Below are 25570 nucleotides of genomic sequence, written 5' to 3' on the forward strand. Positions count from 1 at the left end.
CCAAACCAGCTAAAAACAACAAACAGCTCCCAGGAGGAATTTGTGTCTGTCTAGAGAGTCAAGGATTTCCAACCGGATAGGGGCTGTGGCCTGTGCGGCTTTTAGTAAAGAAATTCCCTAGAGACCAAAAGCCCCCTGACCTTAAGGAATTTCTTAGAGAACAGACACCAGCCCCTCCCTTCCTCCCATCCTCCTTCCTTCCTTCCCTCCCTCCAAGGGAAGCTGAGCCCCAGGATAGGCTGTACCTCCCAGAGGTAACCTGGGTAAATTCTTTACCTGTTCTCCATCCTTCCAACAGGCCAGCAAGTGACCCTGTTCTCAGCATTTTGTAAGTAAGGCTCATTTACAGAAGTATCTACATTGGGGCTGAATCAGGGTTTGCCTGACCCCAACTATGATGTTTTTGTCTGCACCCCCCCCCCCCCCCCCCATCAGCTTCTTCCTGTAGGACTGGAAGATACTTGGTGTGAGTGTGGGGAGGGGGAGAGTCCTAGAAAAGAGGCTACATCTTTTTCCCTGATCACCTCTGGGGATCTTCCTGGAAGGGAAGAGCCAGGGTTATTAGAAGATAGTCACATATTGGCCAGGTACTGGTTGGTCTATGGAGGTGTTAGAAAGAACAGAGTTCCAGAGCAGAAGCCATACATGGCAGACATCAGCAAGTTCTTTGCCCTTGACTCAGTCCTTCTCTCTTGGTAACTTCTCAGAGGCACAGACGGTCTTGGAAAGCCACGCTAACTCCTTCAGCTCTAGCAATGAAAAAAGCCAGGATCCACTGAAATCTTGTGTAGTCTTTAGTGGATACTGAGTTCCCCACTCTGCAAAGGGTTCCTTCTACAGTTTCAACTCACCCTCTTTGTCCAGCTTTCTGCCCTCCCATGGTCTTTGGCCTTTCCTCTTCCCTTATGTATGGGCCTCCACTCTGTCCTGAGCTATTCTGGACGCACACCTTCCTTAGGAGCCTTCCCACAGAATTCTCTGCAACCCTCTGCTTGCTCTTTCCATACTCAAAATTCACAAAGCCATGCCCTGATGCTTTAAATCCATATTTATTGCCCACCGTTCATTAGTATTACATAAATCACAGAGACATTTTCTGAGGTTAAAAAGACACTGTAAAGTCCGGGGTATGCTGAGACACATGTGTTGAAGCCTCACTCATACCCACCCAAGGCTGAAAGATCATCTGGGATCTTCCATTGGCTCTCTCCTCCTAAGGACCCCACCCTTCTCCCAGGCCAGAGGCTCTGAACAGAAAACAAGTGAGCTCACAATTAGGAAATGAAAAAGGAATTATTGGCAATCTTGATATCTTGGGCTTTTGGCTTTTGCACTTTCAAATTGCTTTCTAGAAATGACAGAAGAGTATCCCAGAGCCTGGGGGAATGTTTAAAGTGACCAGAAGAGAGTTGGACAAGGATATCAGGGCTGGACAATCAATTGCAGATGTGTCCTGTATTCTGGCAACCTGGCCAGCCTCACCCTGACTCTAGGTCCAGCCTTGGCCTCCTCTCCAAGCACAAATCAATCCTCTCCTACTATAGCCTCAGAAGAGTTGGGAAGGGGCTTGGCAGGAAGTTCCCCGTTATGGGGTTTTCTGAAGCCAGTTCAGGGCTTAGCAGCATGGTCCACTGGTCCTCTTTTACCATCACCCTGAGCTATCAGGATTCTTTACTACTGTTCCCTCACAGAAGCCAGGGACTGAATTTGAAAGCATGATAGAAATCATTCAGAGACAGAGCAGATGGGTGATGAGATGCTCAGGCCACAGGGTAAGGCTGGGCCAGGGCAGCCAGTGCAAGTATGTGTAAGGGGACCTAGAAGGGCCCTGTCTCTGCTATGTTAATAGTAGGGGTGGAGCTGGGGGAACAGTTTTGGTCCCAAGATAAAGTGCACAAAGAACAAGGCCCTATGACAAGTAGGGACAAGGTAAGCTTTTGAAAAGAGGACCCAGACATGCCCCGCCTCCAGGCCAGGCCTCCAGCCCAGCAGTCATTGGCACATTCACATTATGGTGGGATTGGCTCAGAAATACCTGTTCCTCCAACCCTACAGTCTTTCTGCTGTTGTCCTATCTTCCATGCTGGTCTACATCTTCTCCCCTTGCTGATGAGCAGCAGGAAAACTGCACCTCAGGAGAATGTCCTGCAGAGGCACTGCTGGGCACCAAGGAATGGCTGAGAGACAAAGGTATCATGGCTGCTGAGTGGGCATAAGGTGTCAGACCCACCACACCTCAGCTACATCTGCCCTAAGACGCTGACAGGTTGCCTGTGTCCATGCTCTTGTCCTGAATTCCCATATTCACTTCCAGCCCTGGTCCCTCCGCAGGTGGAGGCACATGGGGAAGGAGGCCTAGGACTGCATGCTACGGGCTTCCATCCTTGTAGGGTCAGGTAAGGGATACATCAAAGCCACTGCTTCTCCTTTTGGTGGACTTTTCAGATGAGGAGTCACTCTGCTCACTCCCACCAGGCCTGGCCTCTCCCCGGGGAACTCTCTCTTCCTCACTGGCAAGCAAAGGAGATAGAGATGGAGACAGAGTCAGTAGAAAGGGGCCCCTGAGCTCTCAGAGGCAAAAGGCAGCATGCGGGTGTGGCGCCACACTCAGGCCCAGGCCTCCACACATCCTCCTTCTCCAAGACTAAGAAGTGACTGGCAAAGATCAAGTGCTCCCAGATGATAGGGTCACATACAGAAGGACAAGTTGCAGTTTCTGAGACCAATGGCTGGCACCAGCCTTCTTCTTCCAGTCCAGCATCTACTTTGAGGATATGCCTGGAACGAGTAGAAATCTGAGCTGACAGGCAAAGGTGAGCTGAAAAGTGCTGCAACTCTTGATCCGGTCTTCTAGATCAACTCCTTGATCCAGTCTTCTGCTTCCAGAGGCTCAGCGATGGGACTCGAGTGCTTAGTCAGAGTCTGTGGTCTGCTGTTCCTGGGTGGATGATGCCTCTCAGGTAGGTGTTAGAGATCTGGCTGTGGCACTCAAAGGCATGAGCCCTTTCTACATAGGCAGCGTTGGTGGCTGAAGTCTCCCTGGGCAGCAGTTGATCCAGCTCCAGCCCACACCCAGCCCCAATGCCTAGCCTTCACTTCCTGCAGTGGCCAGTGCATACCCATAAGTTCTTGCCAAATATCATCTTGCAGCTCCCTGCCTGGGGTACTATCAGGGACCTGGAATCAGTGAGCTCCACAAGGGGTAGCCTCAACCTTAGTGTTACTGGGCTTCACTCAGAGAGACTGATTTTGCCTTTTGCCTCTGGCCACATTCAGAGCCTACTCATGGAATCTTCCAGAGGCCTCCTAGTGTTTCTCTACTTCCTGGGCCAATTCCTGTGGACAACAGTCATGGCCATTCATCCAGCCATGTGTCGATCACTTCCTCTCTCTTCTTCACTGCAGCCCAAGGAGTCATCTGGCCTGGCCTCTCTCATTTCCTAAATTTATTATCCTGGCCATCAAACTAACCCAGTTCCCAGGCCTGCTCTGCTTTCTACTACCTGTCTACCTGCCACTTCTGGTCAGCTGCAACCAAGGCTCAGACTTGATTCTGATTTAAAAAAAAAATACAAATTAAAAAAAAAAACACAAGAAAGCAAAGTATAAAAGGATCCTAATGCTACCCTATGGGCATTCTATAGTTTTTCAGCTTCACATAGAATTGTGCTGAGTGGAGTTTTGACAACTCCACATAAGGCCCAGAAATGCACTTGATTCTTTTGTATAGGAAATATGTCAGAATTCTTCTCCCCTATGTTAAAATGTGAATAATTAGTCTCACTATTGCTCCCTGGATGGCCCAGGGCTGGTGGGCTCAGCCTGCCCCTCCCTGTAAGTCCAGCCCATGAAATTTCTTCCCTGCCCCCAACTCTCTGGCCTGGATGATGCTGTGGCCCCAGGCTGGCCGGATACCACTCACAGTCCCTTGTTGTACACCACTGTTCGACTGCTGGTGGCCTGGGCAATCTCAGGCTCTAATTGGGAGGTTTCGATCTGAGGAGAAAGAATAGAAACAAAGAAAGGGTGGTAAGGGGTAAAAGGAAAGGCTGGGATAACAGCTGGGACTACCAAGTGTCCATAGTTCTGCCCTCTGCATGCCCTGTACCTTAGCCAGGGTCCACATGTACTTAGTGGCAATATGTTCCTTCTCTACTGCTGGCCACCCGAGGCTCACATATCCCTACCAGCTCAAGTCTAGCCTCTTCCTTCTCAGTGTACCTATAGGGGTGAATATCCTACTCTGGCCTTTGATTTTTGTCCCCACATTTCCCCATCTATTCAGGATACCTCTGGACCTACTCACCCCTCGGGGCTGCTCTACCCAGACTCCTTAAATCCAAACCCCATCTTTTTGTCCTGTTGGCCCGCATAGTCTGCTGTTCTGACCCCAGGCACCAGGTTCCCCACCTCTGTCTCCATATCATTCTCTGCAACATGGACTTCAAGGACCTTAGTTTACTCCTATTACTCCCTAGCCCAGAGGGTCCTTCCAACCCTGACTGGGGGAAGTACTGCTTTGAAGGCCTCCACTTGAATCTGGACACCTATTAGAATGCCCCTGACTTTGGCTGGAACCTCGTAACAGTTGGAAATAGCAGCCTCACTCCCCACTCCTGCCTGGTTAACTTCTTCCACTCTCCTTAGAGGCCACTTTAATCTTATCTGCTCCACTCTACACTTAGCTCTCTCCACCTGAGCTGACTAGCCTTCTTACTTCTAGGGAAAACTCAGATGGCATCATGGGAGAACCTCCCTACTTCCACCATCAAACTCACAGCCCATCTGGGTCCACCCCTGGCTCCATGCCTCCTACCTGCGCCCCTCAGCTGCTGTCTTGCTTCTTGGGAGCTAGAGCCCTACCTGGCTCCATTTCCTCCTCCCTCGGTTTCTACATAAGAACCTCAGTCGGAGGAAATTTCCCTCCCTCCCCTCCATGACAGGCTCTACTACTGCTTGGACTCTCTCCTCCCTGGAAGCGTCATTTCTTTTAATTGTTTACCCTGGTTTTGTCCACCTCCTCACCTCCCACTGACTTTCAACTCATAGCAAATTTGGCCTCTTTTCCTACCACTCCACCAAAAAAAAAAAAAAACACCCTAAAACAAAACAAAAAAACTCCACTTTCTTTCCTAGGTCACTGCCACCCCTCATTTCACAGTCACCAGGTACTTCTTGGGGTCCTTGGGGTTTGGTCTGGCTGGGGCTCCTGGATGACTTCAATGTCTGAAGTGACTCCAGCCAGAGTTCTTCTCTGAGACTTAGGCCCACAACCCACTGACTGATGGCTACATTTTCTGAAGGTATCTTTCAAATACATACACTCTACCCTTCTAAAATGTTTCTGGGTCCTCACTGATCTCAGAAACCAAATCCAAACTCTAGTACCACCCACCTGCTGCCCACACTTTGCCACTCTTTCACTTATACCAGAGACAAAGGACACATGTACTGTATTTGGGCTCCTCGGGCCCACTAACCCTTTCACCCTAAGTTTTTGAGCTGTCCCCTCTGCCAGAGGCATCTTCCCACCCCCACTCTTGCCCTCATTCCATTCCCCCCTCTTTGGCTTGCACAGCTTCACCATAGACATCTTCCCTCATCTACCCTCCAGGCTGGTCATCTCTCTGGCCCTGATTTACCACTATACTTTTTATATTCAAGTAACATCATGATGTCTTGGGGCTGACCATTCATTCATCCTCCACTTCTCCACATCCCTGAGGCAGTAGATGTAGGAATTTCATTCACTCTTGAGTCCTTTAGACCTAGCACAGTGCTAGTGTTTGTAAGTGCTGACTTAATGTGAGAACATAGAAGATACCAGTGACTATGAGGATAATGTCCTTATGGACACCAAAGCAGCCTAGATGTTGATCTTCAGCTCCAGGGATTGAGCTAGAGGGGATACACAAGCTCCCAGACCAAAGGGGGCTAGGAAGGGAAGTGGTCTCTCAGTGAGGAGGTACCAACCAGACAGGTACCCTGGGCAGAGTCATGAGAGCATCAGGCCTTTGTAATTTAGCTCAGTTGGACTTGGTCCAGAGACTTACTGTATATCAAGACATAGCATCCCTAGGAAGTAGGCAAAAGGTGGTACAGACTAAGCTGGAACTCAGTCAAGCCCAAACTGTGCAGGTCAGGGTCCAGACAAGAGGGATGATAGTGAGGACTAGTAGGGATTCTGGATTCTGGAGGATCCTTCCCCATGTATTCTCTAATATTCCAACACTCAGGCACTATCTATTTGAGATGGCCCAGAAGACAAGAGCTAGGCCTAGGCCCCAGTCCCTATCCCCACCCCTCTCCTGAAATCAATGTCTCCTCCCCACCCCTGGTGCCCTTCTACCCCAAGTCCTCTCTACCCTGAGTCCCCTCCAGCCCGCCACCTCCCCTCGTCCCCATGCTGCCACTGACACAATGCACAGCGCCCACGCTTAAAAATCTAAATGCTTTTGAAAATGTTTAACCTAGTTAGACAAATTAGCAAAAATTTGTGCAAAACAATTTAGGTATTTAAAATATTCAATGTTTTTAAAAAACTGGAAAACTGTTCTTAGCTTTCAGCTGCAAAAACCAACAAAATATAACATCCCAGCAATCTTACCATGAGGTGTAACATAACCCTTCGGGAAAGCTGTTAAACAGCTACCGAGGCATCCTGGGAAATAGCACTTCATTTATTCAAATGCACATATGTCAGGCTTTTGCACCATATGTCATTCCAAGCTATTTACAGTAATAATTAAATCTTAATCAACGTTTAACCTCTGTAAAATGTTTGAAGAATCCTAATCACCCTTCAGACTGCACTAATGAAGGAGAAATATATAAACATAAAAGGAAAATGATGCATAGATATCACACTGGAAAGAACAGTAATTGCAAAATTGTATTTCTTTTAAATATAATCAGTAAATGATGTAAAGTAAGCCAAGGAGTATTTTAAGTTAAGACATCTTGGATGTCAGAGGTGTGAGCAGCTAATTTTGTTCTGCTACCCATAACAGATGTAGCATATTTTATTTTAGTGCCATTATTAGCAACTTCCCATGCCGGCTTTCACTGAAGCACTGAGGCCCACATTAAAATCAGAGAGGCTGCTCACCGCGTGGCGGAGGACCATGGCCCAGGGCCGAGGCCCACAGTGCCCACTCCCCAGAAAGTGCAGGCACTGGAGGGGCGTGGCGAAGGGGGGGCGTTGAGGGAGACCTAGAGTTCCCCTTCCTGGCATGCCGGGCTCCCTGGGCCCCTACTGAACTGAGGGCATCAGGTAGAAGAAGAGAGGCAGTCAGTATGGTGAGGTGCTCTTGAGCAGGGGTTAGGGGACAGAGCTATTCCAGACTCCCCTTCATTTTAATTTTAGTCTACCATCAAGTCTGGAGCAGCTCATGGCTGCCAACCTCATGTACCTGGGCTGGATATACTTAGAGGTACAAGATCAGTTCACTGCCCTTGAGAAGCTCCACATCTAGGGGAGGAGTCAGACAATGGAAGCAGATGGATTCCAGAGAGACAAGCAAAGTGCCATGGAAACTGGGGAGGGGCTGGGGTTACAACTTACTGATGAAGGAACAAGGGAGGTGGGCCAGAAACAATATGGAGGATTGGAATGAGAAAGGATAGGCAAAACTTGCTGGTGATGAAGGAAGAAGCATTAGCTAGCTAATATGGGTTGTCTGCTGATGGGGTAATGTTGGGATGTATCAAAAATGTGGCAGGAAATGGAGGTGAATCTGGGACAGGCAAAACCTTGTGGATTACATGTAGGTATGAGCCTTTCATCTGAGGGTAGGAGGGAGCATTGGAAAGACTGGGCAGGAGAGGACAATACCCAGACTAATTTTAGAAAGTGGTATGGAGGATGGACTGGGGAGTCCGTGAGGGGGTAGGGAGCCTCAGGGGAGCAGCTGTAGGAATCTGAGAAGGGCTAGGTCCTGCCTTCTGATGCTACCCATGGAGGCGAATAGTAGAGTGTACTGAGGATCCTTTCTGAACATGACATCCATGGGAGTTGATGACCAATTCCATGTGGGGGTGAGAGAGGGAGGTGTTGAGAATGACTGTGTGTTGGATGACTCCTAATTCTAGCTCCAGAGCTGGGGTGGCTGGCAATGCCATTCTCAGCGGCAGGAATATAGGAGGGGGACAGGTTGAGGGGTGGGTTCAGTAGCAGCCACGCTGAGTCTGGGGTGCCTCTGGGTTCTCCAGGTGGAGAGGCCTGGGAGGCAGATGGGCCCATGGTTCTCAGCTCTGGGCAGGAGGGAGGCCGGATGTGTGAGCCTAGCCAGCCTCCAGAGCAGGGGAGCTTGCCCAGGAGAGCATATGGAGGGGCGGGTGCCAGGGCCTGGGGAACAGGCACATTTGAGGGGTGGTGCAGGGAACAAGCCCATGACAGAGGCCTTAGGGGACCAGCATGAGAAGCGGAAGCAGGAACAGGGATATCCAGATACCAAGCAGCCACAGATGCCAGACAAATACTTTTCAGAGAGTAGTCCTGATGAGGACTTTGCTCTTGGCAGCTGGGCTATGATGACCCCTAGAGTCCAGATTTCTCTGTCCGGCACTTAGTGCCGACACTAGGTATTGCCTCCTGCTTCCATCCTGGGTCAATCATCTGTGAGGATCCCTCTAACACTCTGACCATGCCAATGGGCTGCCATCCTCAGGTAGTATAAGGGACTTCTGAGTGTTCTGTCCTCCGCAGTGGGCTCAGCTAAGGATGGCTGGGACAGGGGCTCCTGTGCTGCTTTTGATCAGACCGGCTATTTCCCCCTTCTCAGCAATAATCGTGTTCTTTTGGAAATCATCTCTGTAGGGGTGTGGCAGGGGGGCAGTGTCCTCCATGGGAATTATATCTGGGCCATGCGTGACAGTGGCCTTTGTACATGTAGTGGTGAGTGTGGTGAGTATGGTTGGGTACTGTGGCTCTTCCATCCAGCTGCCTTATCCAGCTTCAGGTCCCCAGACACAAGAACTAAGGGCAGGTGCTAAGTGCAGGTGTTTCTCTGATGTCCTCTGCTACTGGGAGGGATTAAGGGAGAAGAAGCAAGAGTCAACTTCTATGCTGGAAATGCTATGGTGCACTGGCTCAGTGGATCTGATGGAGGAGATGTTTGGGATGAGGACCCTGCCTTAGAGAGCTGGGCTGCAGAAACCACAGAAGAAGTTGAAGGTATTGCTCAGTACTGGCTGATGGTTTCCCCAGACCCAGAACTGAAATAAGCAGTGTACACTGCCCGACTCAGGCAGAACTTGCACCCTGACCCCAGACAGCCCTGCATAGTTGGCCTACAAATGCTCTTCCAGCCTCCCTGTTGAGTCCCTTCTCCATCCCACAACCCAGCTCAGACCCTGTGAGCCCTCCCAGGAGATACCTCTAGATGCAGAGCACAGGATCCAGGTCCTGTATCTCCTCCAAACACCTCAAGATCCAGCTAATTCCAGGACCCTAAGAACAGAACCATACCTTCTTTTGTGGCTGGGGAAGGGTTAAGCTTGAGTTATTTACCTCTGTCACCAGGCTCATTAGGAGTGGGGGCCAGAGTGAGGAATGCATTTGGGGCCACCTCTGCCTTCCAGCCTGGGAGCATACACACCTGCAGCCAGCGCCAGTGGATAGTTTACATATTTGAACCTGGAGCTAAGGTACAGAGAGACATAAACAGGAAACTGGATCCCCCAGCCGTGCCCCATTCTCAGGGGCTTTTACCTACTACAAAGCCCTCATCCTCCTGCCTTTCTACTTATGGCTTTTCTGCCTCATTTTCAAAGAGAAAGGCTGGGGGTGGGGTGGGGCATTCAGCCTGACCCTGTAACATAGCTTGAGGCCACTTCCTGAGCCTGGCAAAGGGGCTGAGCCTCTGGAGTTTGGCAGGTGGTAGAGTACTACACAGGGGCCCAAAGCCCATATGAGCACCTGGCTGACTGTGGCATGGGCCTGGCTTGTCAAAAGGGCAGCCACATCATCCCTTTCTCAGCAGGTCTCAGCAGGCCTCTCAGATCGTGCCCCATCCAGGCCCATCTTTGGGGACACTCTGTTCTGAGCATCCTTGAAGAGTTAGGATATTTGGCTGGGGCTTAAGAATAGCTAAGGCTGAGGCTGGACCACGGAACCCTTGGACCCTTGGGTCAGGGGTTGTAGTCTCCCACTGCTTTCTCAATGAAGATCAGACTTGCAGCTAGGAGTAGTATCATATGCTTAAATGCCAGAGGCAGAGTCGAGATTGTGACTTCAAGGCCAGCAGCTGGCTACAAAGTGAACCCCTGTCTCAAAAAGCAAAAAACAAACAACAACAACAACAACAAATCAGACTCCTTGGCTGTACACTCAAGACCTTCTGAGTCTTTCTCCAGGTTCCTTATCTGATAGGTGCTTTGTATTTCCTGCATAATTGAGACCTAAATCTAGGCTATATGCTATTTCTCTAAGGCTGTCTTCTGGAAGTCTCACCTGATTTTCCCAGACTATATCAACTGCTCCCCCCACATACACCTCATCAATGTTTTCATCTTCATCCAATCCCTAGTGGAAGCAAGGGATGAATACAACACCCCCACCCAACCCCTCTGGGAGCTACTCAAAACCACTCAGCATCCTTGTATCTGTACACATGAGCCCCAATAAGTGCAGAATCAAGTTGTACTGAAGAGTTCCAAGCTCAGGACTCCTGCCTTATACTTTTCTATCTGCCTTGTGTTTTGTGGACCTAGCACATGCTCAGAGAGAGACCCCTCCCCATTTTAGAGTTTAAATTGCCCCTGGGTGCCCTCTAGTGGTCCAACCTTAGAATCAGTCTTTCAGCCTCAGTTTCCCCATGTGTACAATGGGAAAAATTTCCACCTGTTAGGGCTAGGATGAAGATAATACTTAGAAATGATTTGGAGAGCCCTTTCGAGGGCCAGAAACCCATGCAATACTCCATAGAGAAGAGAGGACTTGTGATCATCACAGTGCTGAGGCTGCAGCCTGCTCACCATGGCCTGCTCACTCAGCAAATGGGAATAGAGTTCTTGCTGTGGACCAGGTATGCTCAAAACACTTAACTGTTCACTGCAGGGGAAGCTTTGTACACCAAGCCTCCTCCCTGTCCTGAATTCAATGAGGTATTCTAGAAGATCCTAGAAGGGAGAGCTGGTAAGGGCAGGCTGAAAGATGGCCTTCCTAAGGCCTGCCATTGTGTCATGCCCATTGTGTGCACATTGGCACGTGTACACATGTGTGGGCCTGTGTGCACGCTTGGGTTTGGGATGGGGGTGTGGGGAACAGGCAACATGACAGGTGGCGTTGGCGTTCCTGGGCTCCAAGCTGCAGCTCTGCCATCCCTATTCGTCTCTCCTGGGGGGTCCTGTGAGCAAACTCCAAGAAAGCAGCGGGCGGGGAATGCAGCAGATTTCTGACGGCAAAAATAGCCTGCTTCAGAGTTCAGTAGGGACTGATTAAGCCAGTAAATGAGAAAAACCCCAAACAAACATCTCCAAGCAAAGTAGGAGATGGATTTGAGTGTGGAGGGGAGGGGGCCCCTGCTCTGGGGATGGTGAAAGCCACTGCAGACTCAGAAGAGATTCAACTTCTCCCTTGATCCCCCATCTTGTTTCTGGCCTTGTATCAACCCCGGGAGAGAAGGAGAAGCAAGACCTAGATGAGCCCTGTTCTTTATGAACCCCATTCTATATGAGGCATTGATGGAAAACAGCAATTCTCAGACCTACGGATGCCCTGTATGTGCTTGTGGAGAGAAGAAGGGAGGGCTGTTGTCCTGAGCAAGACAAGAGACAGGACCAGAGATATGGGACAAATCCTGGCACATCAGGAAGAACTTCCCCATGGGAGGGACATTTGTAGAACAGCTTGAACCAGAGTTGATTTCCAGCTCTTCCTGTTCTTAGTTGGGGATTCAAATGCATTCTCAGAGAGAGACAACTAGGTAAGACTGCGGGTCACAGCTGCCTAGCCACGCTGGTTCATCAAAACCAACATCTTTCTCAGGGCTGGTGGAAAGGTGGAGAGTGGAGGTTTTGATACCCATGGGGGTACTTGAATTCTTTCCTTAAGCAGAGAGGGTATTCTCTTTGTTTCTTAACTCTGAATACTGAAGGGGGGGGTACGGCAGGAAAAAATAAGGGATAGGAAAATGAGAAGGGGCGGCTGTTCTGCAGCATGGGCCTGCACAGCCACTAGGAGCTACCTTGAAAGCCCAGGGCAAAGCATGGCACATGGTTGGTGCTGAGAACCTGACAGGGCCTAGTCTTCCTCCCAGCTTGCCTCCTGGCATGGAAGCTGAGCTGGGGAGGGGCTAGGCTGATCAGGAGCGGCCTGGGGATGGCAAGGCTGAGGGGGCTAGGAGCAGGAAGCCCAGGGGCTCTTGGGCCTTTTCTTCCAGTTAAAGTGCTCAGCAGAAACTAGAAGGGCAGAGAAGGGGAGGGGTGCCTCTGCTGAGGTGTTGAGAAAGGTCAAAGGCCAGGGGCCAACAAAGGGCAAGACAACAGAGCAGAGCAAACAGGCCAAACAGGAAACTCTCCTGGCTTGTGAACCTGACTCCTTGCCTCTTGGAGGCCCCAGCAACAGCTGGCTAGGGCAGGGAGGAGAACATACTCAGGGATTCTAGCTCTGCTGAGCCGTTCACATGGCCCAAGCCTGTTATGGTCTCTGTGAGCAGATGGAAAGACATTCACCCTTTGGCACTGCTCGTAGTGGCTCCAATGGCACACCCATGGCTCAGGAGAGGCAGACACCAGAGGATTTAGTACCAGGGTGGTCTTGTGTTTTCACTTCTAGAATCCCACTGAGTAGAGCCAGGAGGAACCTTAGTTCCAATGCCCCATCTTATAACTGGGGAGATTGAGGCCTTTGAGGTCATGACTCAATCCATGGACTGAGGGCTGAGGCTGTGGCATGCCAGCCAGAAGGGTGGAGGCCAAGTCTGGGGGCCATGGGCTGACTGACCCTTGATCTCCTCCACCACCTAGGGACAAGGCCAAGCCCCTGGTTGCCCCCTACTCCCTAGGCATCACTCATCCCCAGTCAAGCCCCACCTTCTTCTGTGGACACATTTCAACCTCACCAAATCAGCTAATTATTGACAGTTGGTGAAGAGGAGATTTCACTTTTTCCTCCTGTTAAACTGCTCCTAATTAGTTCCCTGTCACCACGCTGGCTCGCCCGCCCGCCGCCGCCCGTTCACAGTGCCTCATTAACCTTTTGCTCCTCTCCTGCCGCCTGCCAACAAGATGAGGACAAAAACAGATTGTCGAACAATGGCTCCGGCTTGTATGTGCAGCCCTATTCCCCAGCCCCTGAGCTCCCAGGGGAGCAGCCATGGGGAAACGAAGGGGACTGGGGTGGAGGGAAAGCCCCAGAGGAATCAAGGAGGAGAGAAAAGAGGCACAAAGAAAGACAGGGGAAGAAACAGAGGCAGGGGTGAGAGGAATGGGCCTTGGCCAAGGTACTGCTTCTTGCTCCCTGGAGACATGAGGTTCATCAACGGAGGTTGGAAGCATTCCCAGGTAGGGAACACTGGCTGTACGAGTTAGAGGGACAATCACCACCCAGTCCAGCCTCTGGTGGCAGCCAAGTTGAGGAGCCTGGAGAGTGGACATCTCCCAAGAGGGATCCAAGGCTCCAGTGTAAATGGAAGAGGGACAGAGGTGATCATATTTGCCTGGAACTCATAACCCCAATCTCCAGAGAAGGCAGGGCCAGAAAAACCACCATAAACCAGGCCTCATCGGGATATAGGGAGGTTCTACAACCTACCTGACCTAAAGCGGCCTTCAGGCAAGCACCAGCACAGTCCTCGGCTGAACTCTCATCATAGCCTCACCCTTACCTGATACTTATTGACTTCATGTTTACGCTACAAGGATGGAGCCTCCCTGTAACCAGGACCCACTGTATGACTATTCCAGTTGCAAGAAGGGAAAGCAACTCCATGTGTATGGGGATTTGGACTGGGAACAGATTCTTGGTGCTGATGGGCCCATGCATGCCTAAGGGACAGGCCTGGCCAAGAGGGCCTTGGCAATTGTCCTTAATCTCCAGGTCACAGTGAGAAACCCTGCTCTACACAGGCCATGGGACTGAGGCCCAGCAGGAAATCAGACCATGTCCCTTAGTTCTCACACCCAAGTTCTAGAAGGCTCCCAGTTCTACATAGTAGCCCTCCTGCCTCCCACAAATTGATCAAGTCTGAGTTAGAAAACAAAGACTTATCTTCCATAAGTCTCTTTGAAAATGTACACAAATTCCCCATAAAGGGTAAGTGTTCCTACTGATAAATTATCTGTGAGCTGTTTATAGTATACAACTTGGGCCTCTTCTGATTACAGTGATGTAGCAGGGTGGGAAGAGTTGTAAATACCTGCTTCGTCCAGAGCCATCGCCATCATTACTACTGTGTATCTTAGACAAGATGCTTACCCTTAAAGTGCCTCAGTTTCCATATTTGTAAACAAGAAATATTTGTGCCTAAGATACCATATTCTGAACCCCTTAGCTTCTCAGCATAGCTGACTAGCCGCTCTATTCTCACCACGAAAGCCCTGCCCTCCCACCTTGGGCAATGGTCACTTTATTCCTATTAATACCTTCTCTCAAGCTCCTGATCCCCTCCCACCAAACACCCAGGGATGAATTTTGCTATTCCCTCACTGTCCCTGAGCTCACTTTTCTGAACAAAAAAAGAAAGCTGACCTCCATTTTACTTCCTAGACAGCATATCTATGTCCTCTAGTTACCAAATCTCATCGGTTCCTTCTGCTGAAGGTCCATCCCCTCTGAAATGTCCTATCAGTTTGCTTCCATCAACTCCATCTGCATCTTCTCTCTGCTTCAGGCTGCTCCTGTCCTTTCTTGATGGCATTTCTTCCACAGTGATGTCATTTCCTCTTGGTTTCAATTCCTCCCATGCTCTGGAGGTTGCATGTTTCCAGCTAAATCTCTCCAGAGCCATGCATACGTAGTTCTAACCATCTAGGTCACATCCCCTTGATATTCAATGATACAGTGGAGTTGAATGGTAATCGGATTTAATATACAAGGCAGGCTGAGTTCCCAGCATGCTGAATGGTCTAACAGATGATCAGCAAATTATTATTGGCTAGTTGATGGTCAGTATTATTGTTTGCAATTTGACCCTTGGGGCTATTTTAGTAGGCAGAAATACTAATTTGAAAAGAGCAGACAAAACTCTCTTCCGGGAATTGAAAGGGGGATTAAAGTTCTTCCCTTGACTTCTGGGGTTAGTGAGTTGAATATCAAACCAATCACTACAGGCCAGCTAATCTAGGAACCAGTTCCTAAACTTGATCTCCAAGTCTCCTAATTAATTAATTAGTGTTTCAGTGATTACTTCTGTTGACAGCCTTGGTGGCTTTTGGCAAAGTTGGGTCAGCCCAAGCAAGTCCAGACTTATTGTGGCAAATCCCACTGGCTTCTGGGATGTGAGATGTGATCCCTGTACAGCAGAAGCACCTCATTAGAATTAATTGGGAGGATGAATAGGGGAATGAGGTTTTCTTAATCAATTGGCTGATAGCCTAGGTGCCATGGGTCACAGACACGCCTCAAAACACCCCATAATACCCAAGTCAGCCTGCATCCTGCAGGGGTCAATGAACTGAATGGGGAGCTCTAAAAGTTATATTCCTAACTTCCTTTCCCACAGGATGAAGACCTATTACGCAATGACCATATTCTTCCCAATCGGAAGGAAGAAGCTTGGCTTGTCATAAGAGGACTTTGGTTAGACACTCAGAAGAATTAATGCGCCACTTATTTGAATAGGCACAGGGAACAGGAACCTCAGCTTGAGTGTGAAGCCTTAGTGAGGTTGACTTTGGACCGCCTCTCTTGGAAGCGACTCTCACCAAGAACCTTCAGATCTGGGACTCCATCTCTTGCTCTCCAGCCCTCAGTCTCTAATCCTCATCCTTTAGTCCAGCTTCTTTTAATATTTTTTTGTCGGTCGTGGGGCTTGAACTCTGGGCCTGGGCGCTGTCCCTCAGCTCTTCAGCTCAAGGCTAGCGCTCTACCACTTGAGCTACAGCGCCACTTCCGGTTTTCTGGTGGTTTATTGGAGATAAGAGTCTCACGGTCTCTCCTGCCGGGGCTGGCTTTGAACCGCGATCCTCAGATCTCAGCCTCCTGAGTAGCTAGGATTACAGGCATGAGCCACCAGCGCCCGGCTTCTAGTCCAGCTTCTTATTGAGACCTTCTCAACTTTGATTGAGATTGATGCCATCATCTCTTTTGGTGCCTTCCTGAGGCAGAACCAGTCCTGAAATCACACATTCAGAAGTGCCCCTCTCTGTCTACAGCCCTAGATTCCCATGAACACCCCAAACACCATGCTGGTTCTTTGCCTCCTTGGACTTGCCCTTCTCCGTCGTCTTTACATTCATTTGCACCGCTCCTCCCCCAACTATACCTTTCTATACCCTGGGCCCTTCCTCTCTTCACAGACCTTGCTTTCCCTGCCCTCTCATGCCCTCAGTTTTCCCTCTTGCATTTATACAAGATCCCCCCCAGACCTGGACATGTCAAAAAGGAAAAAGGAATTGATACAAAGCTCTCTGGATTCCTGCAGCTGGAACCAATATGGCCTCTTCCTCACTTTTCCTCTCCATGGAAAGCTTTTTCCTTTCACCTGGGTTCCCCAGAGACAGTAGGCCTTCCTTGCCTGAAGGGCAGTGGACACTCTCCAACCTCACTGAGTCTGGACAGCCCACCCACCCTAATACCATTCCGCATAGTGCTTCCTTTACCAGGATTTTTTTTTTTTTAAAGCCTGGTACTCTCTACTCCTGTCCCCACAGTCCAGGCCTCTTTTCCAGATTCCAAACCCAGAACCAGCTTCCCACAGGACATCTCCATTTGCAATTCCAGAGACTCTTTGTACCCATGAGCTGTCCTCCCTCAACCTGCCACCTCCATGTGGCTCCATCTTGTTAGGCAGTACCTACATCTGTCTTCTGCTTTCAAAACCAGAAAGCGAAGCATACATGCTGCTGGCTGTCTTTTCCTCCCACCACATGCAGTCCTTCATGAAATCCTCATGAAACGGCCGCCCAACTCTCCCTGAAAAGCCCCACTTCTCCATGACCACTGCCAACAGCCTGGTCCAAGCCGCCATCATCGCTCGCTTGGACACCCGCCACCGCCTCCTGATGGTTCCCTTCTCCTCCAGAATTGCAACCCAACCTCACGATGCAGCCACAGGGCCTGTTCAAAATCAGGAATCTGTGCTTCTGCTTGGGATAGTCTTTAGGATGAGATTTACCTTTTTCTGCTTTAGCTTCCAAGTTGCACTCCTGAGCCTAGTACACCTTACCGGGTCTAGCTCATCTTGTTCCACGCCATGCTCAATGAAGACTTCAATCAGCTCTTGAGACGTGCCATATGTTGCCTTACCTCAGGACCTTCACACCAACTGGTCCCTAGCCCATGTGCCCAGCTTCCAGGCTCAGGCACATTCCCTTTTCTTCTAGGTTCTGGTGTGCTATTTTCTCCTGTATCCAGCTGGATACATCCTAACCCCATTGAACTTCATTTTTTCCCTTCCTTCCTTCCTTCCTTCGTTTTCTTCCTTCCTCTCTCTTTCTCCCTCCCTTTCTCCCTCTCTTTCCCTCCTTCCTTTTTTGCTTCCTTCCTTTTGCCAGTCTAGGGCTTGAACTCAGGGCCTGAGCACTGTCCCTTAGCTTTTTAACAACAACAAAAAAATTTGTGTGTGTGTGTGTGTGTGTGTGTGTGTGTGTGTGTGTGTGTGTGTGTGTGTGTGTATGTAATGTCAGTCAGGGGTCTTGAACTCAGGGCCTGGGCACTGTCCCCAAGCTTTTTCACTCAAGGCTAGTACTCTACCACTTTGAGCCACAGCATCACTTTTGGTTTTCTGGGGTGGTTAATTGGAGATGAGGATCTCACACACTTTCCTGCTTAGGCTGGCTTCAAACCATGATCCTCAGATCTCAGCCTCCTGAGTCGCTAGGATTACAGGCGTGAGCCACCACTGCCTGGCTTCCTTTAGCTTTTTTGCTTCAGACTAGGACTCTATCACTTGAGCCATACCTCTACTTCTAGCTTTTTGGTGGTAAACTGGAGATAAGCAACTCATGAACTTTCCTGCCACGGTCGGCTTCAAACTGTGATCCTCGGATCTCAACCTCCTAAGTAGGTAGAATTACAGGTGTGAGCCACCAGTGCCAACCTTGAACTTCATGTTTTATCCCCTGTTTCATCATTGTGTTTATTCCTAAACCTTCAACTCAGGGGTCAGAGCCTGGGCCAGTCTCATTTCTAACTATAGTGCTTTGCACAGTAATAAGGTTCAGCACTGAATAAATCTTTGTTAACAAATGACCCAACTGTGGTATCTGCCCACCCTCCTTACTACCAAGAAGTCCCCACTGACCTCTGACATCTGTGGAAAGAGGCTGATGGCCAGCGGCAGGGCCAGGCCAAAGGCTGCCAGGCACACGAGGCTTTGCACAGGCAGGAGCAGCCTTGGACGCGCCTGTAGGAGAGCTGTCCTGTTGAGGAGAAGAAGAAGGAACCCTATGAGGCCCAAAGAAGGAGTGAGCTGTGCTAGCCACCATGCTGGGTCCCACTCCATCTCAGGACCAGGGAAGCATGGCTGTGTAGCCAGTGCCTGCATGCAGCTAAATAGATGTAGTGGAATTCCATCTTTGGGTCCTTCTGTATTCATCACTGCTTTCCCTAGGCCTGGACATGAAAGACACTGCTGTACCTTCAGTTACTCAAGTCATAAATGGACACTTGTAGGAGACCCACACAGTGTTCATTCAGGCTCTATCAGGGTCACACACCAAGAAGACAAGAGAAAGTCTGTCAGCCCTGCTCCTAGACACACACACACATTGATCACCTTCAATGGTACTTCATAATTAAATAGCAAACAAATCAGAGTTGGTGGGGGTCCATGGGAGTCGAGTTGGGAACAAAGCACACATATACCTACACACACAGGCACACACACACACATAACCCCAAAAGAGATGATCCTGCCTTACGAGTGGGAGCAGAAGGCCTTCCACTGAACATCTTATCAGCTTCCACTCAAGAGCCATGGAGGACAGTGATCTGGCCAAGGCCAAGGCCAAATCTGCCAGAGACAGTTGCTCTTGGCTTTCACCTTCAAGACCCTTTGCCAGCTTCATCCTTAGTATATCACAGCTGGTACCCACTCTTTATAACAGCAGTCTTTGGAGTTGGGATTCCTCCCTTTCAAGGATCCTTAAGTCCTTAATCTCCAGGACGGAATAGGTTCCTCAGACAGAATAGAGGCCACACTGGCTAGCCAGCATACCTGCACAATACCTCTAGGAGCTATTTGGCATGCCACTTGGGAGGCCCAGGAGTACCAGGAATATGGACTATGTGCCAGAGGATATTAGATGGACACTAGGTCTGACCTTAATAGTTACATCAACATACATGTTACCAGCTCCTGGTATAAAAGGGACATGTTGGGGCTCTGTCCCTTCCCCACGTAAGTAGGCCTGGCCCTGACCATAGTTGAGAGATCTCTGGATCTTAAATGTCCATCAAAGGCCCTGTGTGTTAAAGGTTTAGTCTTCAGCATGGTGCTATTGAAGCTGATGCCTGACTAGGCACCAGTGGCTCACTCCTGTAATCCTAGCTACTCAGGAGGCTGAGATCTGAGGATTGCGGTTTGAAGCCAGCCTAGGCAGAAAAATCCCTGTGAAACTCTTATCTCCAATAAACCACTAAAAAACCAGAAGTGGAACTGTGGCTCAAGTGATAAAGCGCTAATCTTGAGCATGAAAAGGCTCAGGGACAGCCTAGGCCATGAGTTCAAGCCCCACAACCAACAGAAAAAGAAGGAAGGAAGGAAGGAAGGAAGAAAAGAAGGAAGGAAGAAAAGAAGGAAGGAAGGAAGGAAGGAAGGAAGGAAGGAAGGAAGGAAGAAAAGAAGGAAGGAAGGAAAAAGGAGGGCCTAATAGGAAATCTTCAGGTCACTGAAAGAATGAGACACCACCCCTTTCTCTTCACTTTCTGTCCATCAGGAGGTTGGGTTTGAGTTGCCTTCCACAGGCCTAAAGCAACAGGGCCAATAGATCACGGGTAGAATGCTCTGAACCTATGAGCCAGATAAATCTTTTCTCTTTATACATTGATGATCTCAAGCATTTGTTATAGTAACTACTACCTTAAGGAACAGGGCCTCAGTGTGTGGTCAGGCAAAACTCCTTATCTTTTAGAACACTTATCCCAAGAGCCCCAACTTGGGAGCAGTAGTTCTCACTTCCATGTGCATCAGAATGATCTCGTGGCTGGTTAAAAATACAAACTCCTTAGAGGCCCTTGAGCCATAAGATCCTAGGTTTTAGACCCTTATCAAGAGTCTTAAATTGATGATTCCTTGACTACTTCTGAGGAACCCCATGCCAGGATGCTCCTGCTCAGGTATTAATAAAGAAGTACACATCACTCCTGTGAAAACAAAAGGGTCAGCCCCACTGGGCCCCAAGTGTAAGTGTTTAGTAATTATGTTACCATTATAGTTGTGGTTATTGCCTACATTATGAATGAGAAGGAGTAAGATCCCTGTGGCTAGCTGTCCAACAGCCCGAGCTGAAGCCAAAGCGGAGCTACTAGAGAAGAGGCAGTTTCCAAAGATGAAGCACAGGGCAAAGAAACCTACAGCAAGCTCAGACCCAATCTCTCCTTCTGATCCATGCTAGCCCCATACCTCCTGGACTTCCACAGGAGGCATGGAGAGACTGGGAGAGGCTGATCCTGGCCCTAAATGGGCTTCCAGTTGGGATCAACTTCTAAGCCAAACCTGGAAGGTGGGGCACACAGTTGACTCTCTAGCTAAAGTAAGGCTGCCTTCCTGTTCCAGTGGCAGTGGCAGGAAACAGGAAGCTCCTGGAGGCACAACTTGGAGGGTCACTGAAGGCAGGACAGGGTAATGGAAAAATGAATGAAACTCTTCCAGGCAGGTAGGGACAGGACCTGGGCTCAGTCCTTGGTTCTTACTGAGGGCCAAGGGGACACCAGACAGAACTCCTTTCAAGTGGGTTGTGACCTTGACTCCTCTCAAGAGGATGTCTGTCTGAAGTCTCCTTCTGGGCAAGTGAGGGTTCAGGAAGCTCCCCTTCTCCCCCCTCCCATCCCCTCACCCCCCCCCCCAGCCTAAGCCCCCAACTCAGGATGGAGGTCCCAAGCTGCAGGCAAAATAGAGTCCTTAGCCCAGAGCAGGGAGCTAACACAGCAGGATGGGGGAGGGGAGGAGGAGAGGGAAATGGCAGGAAGGGATTGGAAAGGCAGCTGGGGGAGTTAAAATATGCAGATGGAGAGATGTGCGAATGCCTGGAGAAAGGAAAGACCCGGATCCCAGAGAGTGAAGGAAACTGGGGGAGCGGATTCAGGGACCCACTGTGGGTGCTGCCTGGACCCTCACATTGCTTAGATCCAGTCTGTTGTGTTTTTCCTATCTCAGGTCTACAGGTGTAGAGGAGTAAACAGTGGCCCTCTGGATCTGGCATATGCACCTGCCTCTGTATTGGGTGGTGGTTACATACAGGAAGCATCCAACCCTGGGTCTGAACCCAGCTAGTAGATGCTGTGGGGAGGGCCTGGGGTGTGAACCCTATACCTGCAGGGGTGGTGGGGGCAGAGGATGTCTCTGGAGTGAAAATCTTTGCTAAGCTTCACTTCCATCTTATCCTAGCAGAAGGCCTAGGCTCCTTGGCTCTGAGTGCTCCCGGAGAGGATAAACTGAGGCCAGAGGCAAGCAAGTTGAATCCCAGCACTCCCCCCTCCCCCAGCCACCACACAACAGCTGGTCTCCCAGTGCAGTGCATTCCTTCAGCACTTGGAGCGCAGTTTTCGTTTGCACTCCATTAATTTGCAAGTAGGCTGCTTTGTAAGTGTTCTTTTGTCTTTTCTCCCAGCCTGTCCAGACCCCCTCACCCAACCCGGGCACAGGGTGGGGGTGGGGGTAAGGGGGGGACGTCCCCTCCCACTAGAAGAAAATGTGGTACTTGGGAAGGCCCTACAAAGAATGCAAAATGACAAGCCTCAAAAAGCAAGATGATGAGGGCAAGTATCCATAGTTTTCAGGGAAACTGAGGCTGGGGAAAGTTCCATGACTACAGCACACTGACAGAAAGTGGCTGAACAAGAGTCTAGATTTCATTTGCTACTAGAAATCTCAGCTCACCCCACCTTTCCTTCCATTCACTCTTGTGGTTCCACACTATATGTGAGCCCTGGAAGTCTTTGAGACACGAACTAGATCTCCTTTTGATATTCTTTGGAGAACTCTGGGCCTAGACTCTTTCTTTTTCCCCAGAGAACCTCTCAGGAGCTCCAGGAAAGGACCAAGCACTTTCAAAACTGCCAGGAGCCTCAAATAGCTAACCTTTCACTACCCTTCAGAGGCCTTCTTTGGAGCCCAAACATCCAGACAATGTGTCACCCCAGACACAAGGCTGGAAAGGTTCAGAACTAGAATAATCATAGTACCATCTCCTAAGGCTTCCAAATCAAAGTTTAAGTCCTCAAAGAAACGAGAGACACTAACCATCATTCCACTTTCTGAAAATTCAGCTCAGATACAGACTGAAAAGGCAATAATACAAACCATGTCCTCTCCCCCTCCCCGCACTCTGCAAATTCTTGCTGATGGACAGGTCTGTGGATGATAGCTGAACCAACTTCCTACCTCCTCCTGGTTCTAGTTCTAGTTCTCAGGGTACCCCCAAGACCTGTATACTGGGCTGGGAATGCAATACTGTGAGATAGGGCAGGGCTATAGCCCAGATGAACAAAGGATGTCCTGCAACGCTATAGCCCAGCCAGCCAAGTGCTTCCACATTCCGTCCTTCAGAGCAGTGTGACACGGGCAGATGGGACTCTATCTCCCTGAGCGGCTTTCCTGAGCCCCAGGAGACCAGCTTGCTACAAATCCTAGGCTTCTAATGCCCTTCAGTGCCTATTTGAGAATAAGGATGCTTCACCTGTCCTGTGAATGCTCTGTCTTACCGCACTGGTACAAGTGCTAGGTTACCAGTGCATGACAAACCTATTTCACATTTTCAAAGTCCAGGATTCAGCAGAACTGAAGACAGAAGCCTTGCCTTCCTCATTCACTCCTTGTCTCTGCCAGTACTTTCAGTTATTGATATTTGGGGACAATCTCAGTTTATGAGGGGGCTATATACACAAGGGCCACAGCAAACTTGCAAACTTCCATACCACATGATGAGATGATGATGATCATGATTTTGAAGTTCCGAAGATCTAACCCAGGGCCTTTAACATGTTAGGCAAGTGCTCTGCCACTGAGCTACATATCCAGTCCCAGATTTTCCTAAATTCCAGTGCTTAACATGCCCCTGCTCAGGAATACCTAGAGGCTCCATCCTCTTCTACATAAGAGAGGGTTCATCTCAGCTGGGCACACAGGGCCCCTCATTTAGCACCAGTATGCTTTGCTTCTGCCAGATTGGACCCTTCCAAGCTAGAAACCCAAGCTAAAGACCACTCTTCTTCAAAGTCCTATCCTACACTCAGGTTTAGTGTGGCTCTTCTCCAGAGACTAGAACACCTTGCTGCTGGGCCCATAGTGCTGCCTCCTCGCAAAGCCCCCACTGGCCCTTATCACACTCTACCTGGTCTCACCTGTGGCTGACAAGGTATACTTGTCTTTCTGATGTCAGACCCAATGGAGGGCAGGACCCAAATTCATGCTGATGTAACACGGTCTTAAGACCTGAGAGCAGCCAATGTGATAGAAAGAGCCCAGGCTAGCCTACCATCCTTGACAATCCTAGTTCTACCATTCTCTAGTGTGTGACTATAATTAGAGGACACACATCTCTTTGCTTTCTTTCCCAAATCTGTAAAATGGGGATGTCATCATACCTCTTCACACTGTTCGTTAGGAGGATTAAATGAGAGCACTCATTTCATTCATTTGTTCATTCATTTGTTCAACTATTACTGAACACACACACACACACACACACACACTGTTCCTTAGGCTTGAACCCTGGGCTTGGGTGCTGTCTTTGAGATTTTGTGTTCAAGGCTAGTGCTCTATACCACTAGAGCCACAGATCCACTTCTGGTTTTGGGGTGTTTAATTAGAGATAAAAGTCTTACAGACTTTCCTACCTGGGCTGGCTTCAAACCACAATCTTCTGATCTCAGCCTCCTAAGTAGCTAGGATTACAGGTGTGAGCCACAGACACCCAGCTATGTTCACTTATTCTTTATGGTCATGACAAATACGCATCCTTAGAACATCTCTCTGAGAACATCTCTCCTGTTTTGTAAGAAGAAACTAAGTCTCATCAAGGTGCTGAGTTACTTCATGGTAGATGCTTTCAAGGGGTAGTGTTAACCCCAAATCTAGCCTTCTTATCATAATCCCCAGCCTCTGTCGCTTAGTGGTCCCGCATTGTTTATAGATTATGGACATTCCCTCGCTCTTTCTCTCTCTCATTGTCTTTCTCCCTCTCTCTCTCTCCCTCCCTCTCTTTCTCTTTCTCTCTCTCAGGCACACAGATACTCCCTCAAACTGCCAACCCCTCAGAACTGGGCCAGCCTTGTTCACAGACTGTCTCTGGGATAGTCTGTGAATAGTCACATGGGATCTGCATAGCATAAGTCCATGAATTCTCAAGGAACCATTGCAGCCTCACTGTCTGGGAGTCTGAAAATGGAGCAGGATATTTTCCATCCTTGAAACAAAAACGAGCAAGCTGCCAGCAGCTCCCTTCCTTTGCTCTGGGCCCACTGGCTCCTCTTCCTCACTCTCCTCCCCAACAGCTCCTCCATCCTGCTGCCCAACTCACTTCTCCAGCATGGACATGACGATCGGGGGAAGCACCAGGATGGGCATGGGCAGGACCACTCGCGTCAGTGCCGTCTCCAGCAGGGCCTGCGGGGGGGAGGGGGGAGAGGAGACAGGTTGTGGTGAGAGGGGTGGGGGTGGGGGTGAGGGACAGCCACCTGGCAGTAAACTGCTGCCCTGGAGCCTTAGGTGTGTGTGCACATCTGGCAGCATGGAATTATTCATGGCACAGTTCACTAACTATATTCTAGACACCAGGAAAAAAACCCCACATCTTCATCTTCTTACCACACACATTTGAAAAGAGCAGATTCCTGTCACCTGCCATGTGCAGGGAGAGGTGGTAACAGAAGCATCCCAGGAAGGCACTGGTGTTCAGGAGGTCCATGGAGGACCTGAGATACTCTCAAAACAAAGCAGAAGCAGGGCTCAATGTGGTGGCTCATGCCTATAGCACTAGCCACTTTAGGAAGCTGAGGATTCCCATTTGAAGGCAAACTAAGCACACAAATCTGACTCTATCTCTAAAAGATAAAGAGCAAAAAGCCAGAACTGGAAGTATGGCTCAAATGATAGAATACTAGCCATGAGTGAAAGAGCCTCGCAAGAGTACCAGACCTTGAGTTCAAGCTCCAGTACACACACACACACACACACACACAAAGGTGTGGTTAATACCTATAATCTCAGCTTCTCAGGAAGCAGAGGTAGGAGGCTCTTGGTCC

General features: G+C 49.5%; 1 protein-coding gene across 1 annotated transcript in view; it reads right to left on the reverse strand.

Moving 5' to 3' along the window:
* Positions 1-1033: 1033 nt before the first annotated feature.
* Sfxn5 (sideroflexin 5) overlaps positions 1034-25570 on the reverse strand; it is a 98933-nt gene continuing 74396 nt past the window's right edge. The window contains exons 12-14 of the mRNA XM_013035764.1: positions 24847-24932; positions 18408-18525; positions 1034-3996 (exon numbers count right to left, since the gene is read on the reverse strand). Coding sequence (XP_012891218.1) covers positions 3919-3996; positions 18408-18525; positions 24847-24932 — 282 coding nt within the window. The 3' untranslated portion in view covers positions 1034-3918. The remainder of the gene's footprint in view (positions 3997-18407; positions 18526-24846; positions 24933-25570) is intronic.

The sequence above is a fragment of the Dipodomys ordii genome, unplaced genomic scaffold, assembly GCF_000151885.1.
Source record: "Dipodomys ordii isolate 6190 unplaced genomic scaffold, Dord_2.0 Scaffold220, whole genome shotgun sequence".
In the NCBI taxonomy this organism is placed as follows: Eukaryota; Metazoa; Chordata; class Mammalia; order Rodentia; family Heteromyidae; genus Dipodomys; species Dipodomys ordii.